Source organism: Hemiscyllium ocellatum, chromosome 14 (genome assembly GCF_020745735.1).
Source record: "Hemiscyllium ocellatum isolate sHemOce1 chromosome 14, sHemOce1.pat.X.cur, whole genome shotgun sequence".
Classification (NCBI taxonomy): Eukaryota; Metazoa; Chordata; class Chondrichthyes; order Orectolobiformes; family Hemiscylliidae; genus Hemiscyllium; species Hemiscyllium ocellatum.
The window spans coordinates 27,914-41,636 of NC_083414.1; the positions used below are offsets into that span (position 1 = coordinate 27,914).

Below are 13,723 nucleotides of genomic sequence, written 5' to 3' on the forward strand. Positions count from 1 at the left end.
GGGGGATGTTGATGGATTACAGGCCGATGTTTGGAGGGTATGTTGATGGATTACAGGCCGATGTTTGGAGGTATGTTGATGGATTACAGGCCGGTGTTTGGAGGGTATGTTGATGGATTACAGGCCGGTGTTTGGAGGGAGGGAGCTGCTGCCTAACAGAATGATGTTTTGATAATCTGTTTTTCTTGGTGGTATCTTCCTGTGTGGTAGATTGTCGTGTGCCGTCAATTCCAGAGAATTATAATTACCCATCTTTTACTAATTCAGGCAAAAGTCCCTATGATCAAGGCTATTTATAAATACCTGAGTTTTGTTTGGGTTTTTAAACTGAGCAGGCCTTTCTGTTTGTACCCGGAGAGAATGCTGGGAAGTTTAGTTCTGCACCGGAAGTTATTTTTAAACAATGCACCGCGGCCGGAACTACAGCTCCCAGAATGCGGTGCGGGCGGTCTGTCGGGAATTGAGGCTGTAACTGGCTGGAGTCTCGGGCTGGATCCCAAACCCATGGCCGACAGCGAGTTCCGGAGCCCGGACACTGTGCAGCGGCTCCTCCGTGGCTCCTACTCCGCTTCCAACGCTACCGTCCCACTAGCTACGGCTGGGCGCCCGGGCCCCGGGTCCCGAGGCTGCGAGAATGGCGCCTTGATGGGAAACTTCGGAATGTTCATTCAGGGTCTGCTCGGGGTCGTGGCTTTCAGCCTCTTGATGCGTGAGTATGGGCTGGGGTCAGAGGATCTGAAAGTGACCCCCCCCCCCCAATCTCTCGTCCAGTCACCCCCACTTCCCCAAGAATCCCTTATCTCTTGGGATCCCTCTTCCCCTCCTCCAGCATCTCTCCCTTATCCAGGATCCACAAGCCCAAACCCTCCACACCCCGATCTCCCTTCTCTACCTGGATCCTGTTTACCCTGCGAGCCCAGTAGACTCTCGCCCCGTGAGTCTACAGCAGCTGCTGCTTTATCTGTTGGTAATTCTGAGTGCCCTGAATGAACATTGTGGTTCTCACTGAATTGAATGATACTGCGAGGGCAACAGTTTTGGTGAAGTTTGCTGTTCGGTGTACCTTTTCAGATTGGAGTAAACTAAAGATGGAAAAAGCAATGAGAGTAAATGTGTACTCACTAGTATTCCTATAGCCCCTCAAGGTTCAGTCTGGCTCCCCCACACATGGATTAATCTTCTTACCATTCCTTGTCAGTGCAATTAGTCTTTTTACTGGAGTGATCACAATGGGCAAGTACTCCAGGTGATTATACATTTGTTCATTTGGATTATATTTTGACTGGAAATACTATAGTTTGAGTATTTTAGATGGGTCAGTTTTTAACTATGGGTAAGAACTCACTAACCTTATTGAGTTCTTTGAGATGGTGACCAAACAGGTGGATGTGAGTAAAGCAGTTGATGCGGTGTATTTGGATTTCTGTAAGACAATTGATAAGGTTTCCCATGGTAGGCTTTTTCACATGGGATTGAGGGTGATTTAGCAGTCTGGATCAGAAATTCTCTAGCTGAAAGAAGACAGAGGGTGGTGGTTGTTGGGAAATGTTCATCCTGGAGTTCAGTGATGAGTGGAGTACTGCAAAGATTTGTTTTTGGGCCACTGCTGTTTTTTATAAATGACCTGGATGAGGTGGTAGAAGGAATAAATTTGTGGATGACACTCAGGTCGGTGGTGTTGTGGATAATGAAGGGTGGCTCAGTGGTTAACACTGTTACCACACAGCACCAGGGACCCAGGTTCGATTCCTGTCTCGGATGACTGTGTGGCATTTGCACATTCTCCCCGTGCCTGCATGGATTTCCTCTGGGTGCTCCAGTTTCAGGTGAATTGGCCATGCTAAATTGCCCATAGCACTCGGCGCAATAGTCAGGACTAAATATTGGGTAGGGGAATGGGTCTGGGTGGGTTACTTTTCAGAGGGTCGGTGTGGACTTGTTGGGCCGAAGGGCCTGTTTCCATACTGTAGCTATCTAATCCTTGTTCCTTGTTGCAGGTTGCAGAGGGACATAGATAAGCTGCGAAGCTGGGCTGAGAGATGCCAAATGGAGTTTAATGCAGAAAAGTGAGGTGATTCACTTTGGATAAATGCCCGAAATGTCGAATTTCCTATTCCTTGGATGCTGCCTAACCTGCTGTGCTTTAACCAGCAACACATTTTCAGCTGATTCACTTTGGAAGCAACAGAAATGCAGAGTACTGGGCTAATAGTAAGATTCTTGGTAGTGTAGATGAGCAGAGAGACCTCTGTGCCCATGTACATAGATTCCTGAAAGTTGTCACCCAGGTTGATAGGGTCGTTCAGAAGGCATATGGTGTATTAGCTTTTATAGGTAAGGGATTGAATTTCAGAGCCACCAGGTCATGCTACAGCCATGCAAAACACTGGTGTGCCCACACTTGGAGTATTGCGTACAGTTCTGGTCACCGCATTATAGGAAGGATGTGGAAGCATTGGAAAGGGTTCTGAGGTGATTTGCTATGATGTTGCCTGGTATGGAGAGAAGGTCTTCTGAGGAAAGGCTGAGGGAATTGAGGCTGTTTTCGTTAGAGAGAAGAAGGTTGAGAGGTGACAATTGAGATATGTAAGATAATCAGAGGGTTAGATCGGGTAGATAGTGAGAGCCTTTCACCTTGGGTGGTGATGGCTAGCACGGAGGGATATATCTTTAACTTGGGGTGTGATAGGTATAGGACAGATGGCAGAGGTAGTTTCTTTACTCTAAGTACTCAGGGTGTGGAACGCACTGCCTGCAACAGTAGTAGACTCACCAACTTTAAGGGCATTTAAATAATCAGTGGATAAACATATGGATGAAAATAGAATAGTGTAGGTTAGGTGGGCTTCAGATTGGTTCCACAGGTCAGTGCAACATTGAGGGCCAAAAGGCCTTTACTGTGCTGTTATGTTCTCTGTTCTATCTCAGATTATTGGTAAATTAAAACTCAATGATTTTCGTCGTTGTATAGTATAGCAACAGACTGACTCACCCATGCCTACCAGATATCTTAAAATGATCCAGTCCCATTTGCCAGCATTTGGCCCATATCCCTCTGAACCTTTCCTATTCATGTACCCATCCAGTTGCCTTTTAAATGATATAACTGTACATGCCTCCACCACCTTCTCTGGCAGCTCATCCCATACATATACCAACCTCTCCATTTAAAAACGTTGCCCCTTAGATCTATTTTAAAACTTTCCCATCTCAACTTCAACTTCTGCCCTCTAGTTTTGGACACTCATACCCTGTGAAAAAGATCTTGGCTATCCACCCTGTTCATGTCCTTCATGATTTTATAAACCTCTATAAGGTCGCACCTCAGCTTCCGACACTCTTGGAAAATAGTCCTAGCCTATTTAGCCTCTCCCCACAGCTCAAACCCTCCAATCCTGGCCACATCTTTGTAAATCTTCTCTGCACCCTTTCAAGATTAACAACATCGCTCCCATAGCAGGAAGGTCCGAATTGAACAAACAGCCACACTGCTCACTCCACATCCTGTGCTACCTCCTACTTTTAATTAATTTTCAGTCAGTTTAGTTATATTATAATTCATCTCTCTAGCAGACCGAGACTTTACCACTGCACTGCAAGGTCCCTTATATTTACACAGTCGTTAGACCAATTAATGTTAGTCTGTATTTCAACCCTTTCTACACTGATGTGTTAGACCGATTCCTCATGAAAGGTTTTTGCCCAAAATATCAATTTTTCCTGCTCCTCAGATGCTGCCTGACCTGCTGTGCTTTTCCAGCACCACTCTGATCTAGACTCTGATTTCCAGCATCTGCAGTGCGCACCTTTGCCTGTTAGACCAATACGTTGTGTTGGTCACTCCATTTTCTATGTCACTATCAATTTATTCAGCTGCTTCAATAGAACAGCCACATGCAGAGAACATGAGTGTGGAGTGATTGTAAGGTGGTCCATGTAGGGCTGCTGAGGTTGTGTTTTGTGATTCAAAATGCTGCAAATATTTGATTTCTGTCAATGATTTAGTTGCGAGTTACTTGCCTTTGGAACAAAGAACAATACAGCATAGGAACAGGCCCTTCGAGACTGTGCTAACATATTTTTGCCTTTCCATACTAAAATTGTTTTCACTTGCAGTATCCATATCCCTCTGTTCCCCTTCTTTTCATATGTTTGTCTAGGTGCTTTTTGAATGCTGTTAACGTGTCTGCTTCCAACACCATCTCTGGCAGTGCATTCCAGCCACTCTCCACCCTTTGTGTGAAAATATTGCCTCAAACATCTCTTTTAAGCTTCCTCCATCCCACACCTTGAATCTATGTTCCCCTAGTAATTGACCCCTCCGTTCTGGGGAAAAACCTAACTTTCCATTCTATCCATGTCATTCACAATCTTTTAAACTTCTATCAGATTGCTCTTCAATCTCCTGCTTTCCAGTGGAAACAAACTCCGTCTATCCAACCTTTCTTCATAGCGTAAAATCTCCTATAATCAGGCAACATCCTGGTAAACTTTTTCTGTACTCTCTCCAAAGCATTCAGATCCTTTTGGTAGTTTGACCAGAACTGTACACAATATTCCAACTGTAGCCTAACTAAAGTTCTATAAAGCTGCAGCATAACTTGTCTATCCTTATACTCCGTGCCCCTTCCAATGAAGGTGAGCATGCTACAGACCTTTTTTACTACCTTATCTACTTGCACTGTTATTTTCAGTGAACTGTGAACCTGCAAAACAGATCCCTCTGTATGTCAATACTCCTAGGATTCTGCCATTCACTATATAGTTTCTACCTTTAGTTGACCTTCTAAAATGCATCACTTTGCATTTGTCTGGATTAAACTGCATCTGCCATTTTTCTGCCCATGCCTCCAACTGATCTAATCCTGCTGTATCCTCTGTCAACCTTCCTCACCATCTGCAACTCTGCCAATCTTTGTATTGTCTGCAAACTTACTAATTAGACTAAACATGCTTTCCTCTAAATCGTGTAGGTAGTTCACAAACAGCAGAGGTCCCAGCACTGATCCCTGTGGAACACCACCAGTCACCACTTCCCTTTCCAAAAACCATCCTTCCACCACCACCCTCTGTCTCCATGTCTAAGCCAGTTCTTATCCATCCTGTCAGCTCACCCTAATACCATGTGACTTTACCTCTTGAACTAGTCTGCCTGTGACCAATTTGCAGTAACCTCTGTGGCCAAAGAGGTTGCAAAGATGTCTGTCAATGTTTAGTAGAACTATAAGTATTTAACTATGCAAAAAAAAAGCATTTTCAATTTATTTAAACCTAATTCCGATCTGTGATTTAGACACAGTTGAAGGAGATTCCCTTCTGATGGGAAAGGTGAGGTAAACAAATCCAGAGTTCCCTGGATGACCAAGGAATTAGAATGGTTGTGATTGGTGTAAAGTAGAAAGTACAACTGAGTCTCAACAGAAATACCAAAGGTGCCGGCGGAGACCAAAAAACAAATGAGAAAAGCAAAGAGAAATTGAGAAAAGACTAGCAGCTAACGATATGAAATCCCAAAGTCTTCCATCAGTATGTGAACAGTGAGAGTGGTTAAAGGAGGTGTAGGGCGGATCAGAGACCAAACAGGGGATTTTCAGGCAGAGGCAGGGGCCATGGCTGAGCTATTTCGCATCCCTCTTTACCAAAGGGGATGCCGCTGCCCAGGCCATGATGACAAAGGAAAAGTCTGTCATTAGAAGGGATCAAAATTAAAGTAGTAGTCTTGGATTGATTGTTGGCAACTAACAAACCACTAAGGTTGGATCCTTGAAGATGCCACGACTGTTCAGTAACTGATCTTTCCACCAACCTCTTATTCCAACCAATCCTACTCAACTCTGTTCTAGTACCATTGTCGATTAAATGTTCTTGTCCTGGATTGTTGTATGTCAATCTCTGGCACCAACCTAAATCTTACAATGCAGTGATCACTGTCTCCTACATGTTCCTTTGCTGACACTTTGGAAATGAGTGGACTCAGTGGACCAAGCATGTGGTTCAACAATGCATCCTTCCTTGTTGGACTTGACACGTACTGCTTTAGGAATCTCTCCAGAAAACAATCCAGGAACACTTTACCCTCTCTGACCCTTGATCTAGTTGAATTATCGCTAGACTACTAATCCACAAACCCGGCTAATTATCTGGCAACCTGGATTTGAATCCTGCTATGGCAAATGGTGGAATTTGAATTCAACAAAAAATGTCTGGAATTAAGAATCTACTGATGACCATAAAACCATCGTCGGAAAAACCCACCTGGCTCACTGATTTCCTTCAGGGAAGGAATTCTGCCATCCTTACCTGGTCTGGCTTATGTGTGGCAGCAATGTGATTGACTCTCAACTGCCCTCCGAAATGACCCAGTAATTCCCTACAAAGTTTCAACTAAGAACTGAAATTGAACAGACATCAGCATTGACCTAGCCTTCAAAAAAAAATGGGAGAAACAAACCCATTTGCCCTCCTTCCTGACATAGGGCCACGAGTGGGCCACTCAGTCCCTCGAGCCTGCTCTGCCTTTCAATAAGATCATGCCTGATCTGTGGCGTAACCTATATGGTTGCCTTGGACCCATTTCCTTGATGCCATTATTTAATAAACATTAGTCTGTGTCTGATTTAAATTTAACTATTGAATTAGAATTGACCACCGTTTGAAGAAGGTGGTACCAAACCTCCACTCCTGTGTAGAAGTGCTTTCTAACATCTCTCTTGAATTAGGCTTTTTAGATTAGTTCTAGAATCCTCAACCAATGGGAATAGTTATATCATTTTCTACCCTCCCTGTCCCTGTTAATATCCTGAAGACCTCCAATAAATCACCCGTAACCTTCTAAATTCTAGAAAATAAAATCCCAATTTGCCTAATCTATCTTAATAACCCCTGAAATCCAGCTACCATCCTTGTAAGCCTGTGCTGAATTCCCTCGAGGGCCAAAGAATTTTGTATAACTGCAACATAAAATTTACTTTGTACATTTCCAACTCTTTAGATATAGAGGTCTGCATTCCATTCGCTGCCTTGACTATTTTCTGCACCTGTTTGTGACATTTTAAAGGGCTACACACTTGAACTCCCCAAATCTTGTTGGACGTCAACTGTATTTAACTTTGTATTTGTTCTTTTTAAAAAAAACTCTGAATCCATTTTTGGTTTGAAAAGATTGACCTCATTTGCTTTTATTAAAATCCATCTGCTGTAGCTTTGCCTATTTACCTACTCTGGCAATGTTCTGTTGTAATTTTATGCTGTCATCCACACTGTCTCAATGCTGCCCAATATTGTCATCAGCAAATTTAGATATTTTGACTTTTTATGCCATTATCCAAGTTGTTAATGAACATTTGTGAATAATTGAGGCCCCAATACAGATCCTTGGGGGACACCACTTGTCATATCCTGCCAGTTTGAGCACCTACCTATTATACCAATGTTTCCCCCTGCTATTAAACCAATTTCCTATCCATGCCAGCAATTTGCCCTCCATTCAGAGGGCTTCCATCTTTGCTAACAGTGACTTGTGTGGGATTTTATCTATTATAAGCAGTATCTATCAATTCAACACTGTCCACCACATTTGTCACCTGTTCAGAAAACTGAGGTTTATCAGACATGACCTACCCCTCATAAATTCAAGCTAACTCTCTGATTAATTGAAAATTTTGAGGTGATCTGTTACTTTACCCTTGATTATAGGCACCAGCAAGTTTCCTACCATACATATCTAGCTATAACTGGTCTGTAATTCCCTGGTTTCGCTCTGTAATTAAAGAGCAGGGTGACACGAGCAAATTTCAGGTACAACTCCTGAATCCAGGAAACTGAAAGATTATGGGAAAAGCAATGACAGTGTGCTCTTCTACCTCCTTTAATACCCATGGATAGAAACCATCAGTCCTGGGGATTTGTCAATCTCCACTTCTGTTAATTTCCCAATTTAATGATTTATTTAAGCTAACTTTATTTGGATCCTGTCGCTGGTCCTCTGTTAACTACTTTTGGACTTCTGGCACTATCCTTTTTCACAGTGAACGCAAGTGAAATAATCATTCAGCATATCTGTCATTTCCCTTCAGTCATTTGTCGGTATCCCCATTCTCGAACTTCAGTGGACTCTTAGTGCCCTTAGCTGAAAATGTGTTGCTGGTTAAAGCACAGCAGGTTAGGCAGCATCCAAGGAACAGGAAATTCGACGTTTCGGGCCAGAGCCCTTCATCAGGAAATTAGTGCCCTTAACCAGCTGCTTTCCCTTTACGGAAATATAAAATCTCCTGTTATCTTTTACGCATGTTGCAATTTTCCTTTCATAATCCTTTTTAGCCACTCTTATTATCCGCTTTGTGGTCCTTTATTCGTCTCTGTATTTGTTCCATGCTGTGAAATCTCTGGGATAGTGCCAAATTTGGGAGAACTGTCTCGCAGATTATTCGAACAACAGCCTGACCTTAAGGTATGGGACCAGAATTAGCCCATTCAGATTACTGAGTCTGCTTCACCGTTGGATCAAGGCAGTAGGGAAAGCTAACTAAGGTACTCATACTAACAGAATCATACTGTACGATGTCCCAGATACTGCCATCAATGGATATGTCATAGTTTCAAAGTAAGAGAAGCAGGTGTAGGCCATTTGGTCCATCAGGGTAAAAAATGAGGTCTGCAGATGCTGGAGATCAGAGCTGAAAATGTGTTGCTGGTTAAAGCACAGCAGGTTAGGCAGCATCCAAGGAATAGGAAATTCGACGTTTCGGCCTGATGAAGGGCTTATGCCCGAAACGTCGAATTTCCTATTCCTTGGATGCTGCCTAACCTGCTGTGCTTTAACCAGCAACACATTTTCAGCATTTGGTCCATCAAGCCTGCTCTGTCTTTCATTGATCTTATGGCTGATCTATCCACCGTCTCAGCTCCTTCTACCTGCATAATTCCCCTACCATGCAAAAACCTATCCGACTGTCTCTTGAATATATTTAATGAAGCTGCCTGGGCAGAGAATTCCATAGATTCGGTACTCTCTGTGAAAAGCAATTCCTCCTCATCTCTGTCCTAAATCTACTCCCCCTAATCTCGAGGCCATGTCCTCTAGACCTCGTCTCGCCCAACCGCAGAAACGACTTATTTGCCTGCCTCTATCTTATCTATTCCTTTCATAATTTTATGTTTCTATAAGATCCCCTCTCATTCTTCTAAATTCTAGTGAGTACAGTCCCTGGCTGTTCAACCTTTCCTCATAGGGTAACCCCCTTTTCTTTGAATCAACTTGGTGACCTTCCTCTGCACTGCCTCCAAAGCCATATATCCTCCTCCAAGTAAGGAGACCAGAACTGTGCACAATACTCCAGTTGCAGCCTCACCAACAACTTGTACAATTGCATCAGAATCTCTCTGCTCTTAAATTCATTCTCTCTAGCAATGAAAACCAGTATTCTGCTTGCCTTCCTGTTTACTTGTTGCATCTGCAAATCAACTTTGTGATTCATGTATGAACACTTTTATCCCATCGGTAGAGCATATCCAGCAGAGGTATGCAGTCGAGCAAGAGTTGCCTCAGAAATTCCCAACGTGGATTGTGGACGTGGTGAAGTCTGATTGTATCAGGCCAAATATGGGCAAGGAAACTTCCTGCAGGTTATCATGTAACGCTTTCTCTTGACTATGTTGAGCAACATTTGGAGGAAGCAGTGAGTGGCAAGGTCACTGAGTGGAGGATTTCAATACCAATCACCAAGAGTGCCTGCACAGCAGCACTACCTTTGTGGAGACAAAGTCCTGCATTCGTATTGAGCATACCTTCCACTGTTGTATGTCACTGTTGCCATGATAACTTTTACACAGTGAAGGACGAAGTTCTATTCCAATAGTTAAAAATCACACAACAGCAGGCCATAGTGCAGCTGGTTTATTTGAAACTTTCGGAGCTACCTGATGAAGGAGCAGCATTCCAAAAGCTTGTACTTTCAAATGAGCTGTTGGACTATCACCTGGTGTGACTACCATGTGGAATTTTATGAATTTACTGAAGTCCATGTATACCACGTTAACTGCTGTACTCTCATCTACATGCTTGGGCACCTTCTGAAAAAAAATTCAATGAAGGACAAAATTCCATTTGCCGCCTTAATTACCTATTGCACTTTAGACCAACCTTCTGTGATTCATGCACAAGGACACCCAGGTCCCTCTGCACGCAGCATGCTGCAATTTTTTACCATTCAAATAATAGTCCTTTTTACTGTTATTCCCACCAAAATGGATTACTTCATATTTATTGACATTGTACTCCATCTTCCAGACCTCTCCTGACTCACTTAAACTATCTCTGTCCCTTTGCAAAGTTACAGTCTTTTGTACATTTTGCTCTGCCACTCATCTGAGTGTCATCCAACAACTTTGACACCCTCCATGTGGTCCTCAACTCCAAATCATCTATATAATTGTGGTCCCAGCATTGATTCCTGAGGCACACCACTAGTCACTGATCGTCAACCAGCAAAACACTCATTTATCACTATTCTTTGCTTGCAATTAGTTCACCAATCCTCTATCCATGCTAATACATTACCCGTAACACTTGCATCTTAACCTTATGCAGCAGCCTTTTGTGCAGCATTGTCAAATACCTTTTAGAAGTCTAGATTCACTACATCTACTGAGACCCTGCTATCTGCTGTCTATTGTGCATCTAATATCTTCATAAAATTCCAGTAGATTAGTTAAATATAACCTGTCCTTCATGAACCCATGCTATGTCTGCCCAATGGGACAATTTCTATGTAGATGCCTTGCTACTACTTTCTTGATAATAGCCTCAAGCATTTTCCCCTCTACAGAAGGTAAGTGAACCAGTCTATAATTTGCCATCTTTTGTTTACCTCCTTTTCTAAACAGTAGAAAACAACAAATATGATAATCTGCTGAAACTGCCCCAGAGTCCAATGAATTTTGGAAAATTACCACAAGTACATTTGCTATTTATCCCACTATCTCCTTTTAGTACCCTGGGAGGCATCACATAAGAGCAAGAAGACTTGTCTACTCTTAGCTCCATTAGCTTGCCTAACGTTACCTCTTTTGTGATGATGATTTGTTTCCAGTTCCTCACCTACCTTTGTCTCTGTGAATTACTGGCATGTTATTCGTGTCCCCCACTGAAGATTGACACAAAATACTTGTTCAATGCCTTGGCCATTTCCTCCTCTCCCATTACTAAATCCCCCTTCTGCTCCTCCAAAGGAACAATGTTTACTTTAGCCACTCTTTTTTGTTTTATGTATTGATAGAAACTTTTGTTGACTGTCTTTATATTCTGAGTTAGTTTATTCTCATAATCTATCTTTTATTGCTTTTCTCGTGGCTTTCTGTTGATCTTTAAAGCTTTCTCAATCTTCTAGTTTCTCGCTGATCTTGGCTATTTTGTTATGTCTTCTCTCTCAATTTGATAGCCTCTCTTATTTACTTAGACACCCTTGGCAGATTACTCCTTTTCCTGCAATCTGTCCTTTTCACTGGTGTATACTTTTTACTGAGCACTTTGAAAAATTGAAAAATTTGAAAGGCCTCCACTGTTTGTCAACTGTCCCACCATAAAGTCTTTGCTTCCAGTGTGCGTTAGTCAACTCCTCACTCCTCTTATTGTAGTCTCCTTTGTTTAAGCACAGATCCCTTGTATTGGATTTTATTTTCTTGCATTCTAAATTCGACCAGAGAGCGATCACAATATGGTTGACTTTAGAATACAGATGGAAAGCGAGAAAAGAATCTAGTACCAGGGTCCTGTGCTCATTCAAAGGAGACTACAATAGGATGAATGAGGAGTTGGCTAAAGTAGACTGGAGGCAAATCTTGTCAGCCTTTAACCCTATTAATTTTTTTAGTACTGTTTTGTTACTAATACTGATTTTCTTCAAATCTGCCATCTCAGTAGACCGTTGGTTCTCTAACATTTCTGGAAAATATGTCATCTATAATTTCTTGATTCCCTGTTACAATTTCCCCAGCTTCTCATTGTAAGGGACCTACATTTATCTTCAGTAATAGTTTCTCTCACATCTGTAGAATTTTTACAGTCAATTTCTATGTTCCCTGTAATTTTACTCTACTATGCTATTTTCCCTCCTTGATCACTTTGTCCTCCTTCCTTTGAATTTTCAAATGCTTCCAATCCTTAGCTTGCTACCTTTTCTAGCGATTTTATATATCTGCCCTTAGTTTTAGATACAATCACTAATTGCATTTGTAAGCCATGATTGAGCCACTTTTCCTCTTTCATTTTTGTGACAGATGGAATGAATAATTGTTGTAATTTACGTGCACATTCTTTAAATATTATTCATTGTCTATTGATCGTCAACAGCTTTTGCTCTGTTGCTTAATTGACCTGTTGCTTGGTACCAAGATTGCTTAATCCATCCTTGCCTCTTCATGCCTCATACACTCATAGTTCTCTTTATTTAGATTCAGGACCCTATAGTGATTGTAACAATGTCAGCCAGTGGACCTCAGAGTGAGTTCCCTGATTGGGTTTGTTAATCTGGTCTAGTCAGGGAGCCTTAGCTGACAGATAAGAACAAGAATGTCATGTGTCTTGTACACTCTGGGAGCTGGCTCTGAGGGAGGTGGATCAGTGTCAAGGACTCTCCACTTGTAAATAAAGGGTTTCTTGGTAATGGGGTACTGGCCTCTGTTGAATTTTTCAGTGGTGACAAGACTGGGATTAATGTTTTTAACTGTGCAAAAATGCCTACTAGCTGAAGTCCAACTGGCTTTATCATTAGAAAATGTAGCAAGTGGAGCATGAGTTGCAGGGTATTCAGAATGGACACGCTCATCAGGCTGACTGAGCTTGGGGAATGCCAACTGAGTGGAGGCAATTGCATAGCCTCACTCCAGACATATTCTGGACAGAGTGACTTTAGGTCAGCCACAGCTAAACTCCATAACAAAGCCAAATGGTTAAAACTTTCTTCAGGATCCGGGCTGGCAAGCTATTGTAGTTGCTGTCGGTATGTGGATTTGAGACAGCAAGAGAGTCCCACTAGACCTAAATGGAGTAAGAGAACTCATAGGCTGGTATCCAGCAGAGTGCACACCCTGGCAAGTCCACCTCCATGTAGTTTGGAATTGTTAAATTGCTGAGCAACGTCGAAATCAGAACCAATGAAAATAAACGCCTGGCTAAATGATCACCAGGTTCTAATGGCGTTCGATACCAGATGGCTGTTTCAGTGATCGTAAACCTAGTCTTTAACAAAATTGAGGTATCCAGCCCTTAAATTTGTGCTAGGCTGAGAACCTGTATGGGGGAGCCTTTACAGATTAAGAATGCAACTTTGGTTCTCGTCTGTTATGAAAAGCAGGTGTTTCAGTTCCCATTGATCGTAGTAAAAGGCTGAGGCCCAAGCTTGACAGGGCAAAATTAGTTAAGAAAGATTCACCTGGATTGGCTTAACATTTTTCAGTTAGAAAATGTCTGCTTGAGTGAAGTCTTAATTAAATTCCTGGACATTTTACAAGAGGTTCGAGGTACCATCAAAGGGGATAAGATTACCTCGCTTGTTTACCGGGAAGCAATTCCACAATTCTGCAAGGCCTATCCAGTGCCATTTGCCTTAGAGAAAAGAGTAGAGGCAGAATTCAGAAGGCTGGAAAGTGAAAGTCCAGTTTATGGGGTGAGCAGCATCAGTCATGCTGATTGTGAAGCTGAATGGATTGGTTCACTTTTGTGATG

At 42.4% G+C, this 13,723-nt stretch overlaps 1 protein-coding gene across 1 annotated transcript in view; it reads left to right on the forward strand.

Moving 5' to 3' along the window:
* Positions 1 to 449: 449 nt before the first annotated feature.
* stimate (STIM activating enhance) overlaps positions 450 to 13,723 on the forward strand; it is a 141,741-nt gene continuing 128,467 nt past the window's right edge. Inside the window, exon 1 of the mRNA XM_060835268.1 lies at positions 450 to 709. Coding sequence (XP_060691251.1) covers positions 505 to 709 — 205 coding nt within the window. The 5' untranslated portion in view covers positions 450 to 504. The remainder of the gene's footprint in view (positions 710 to 13,723) is intronic.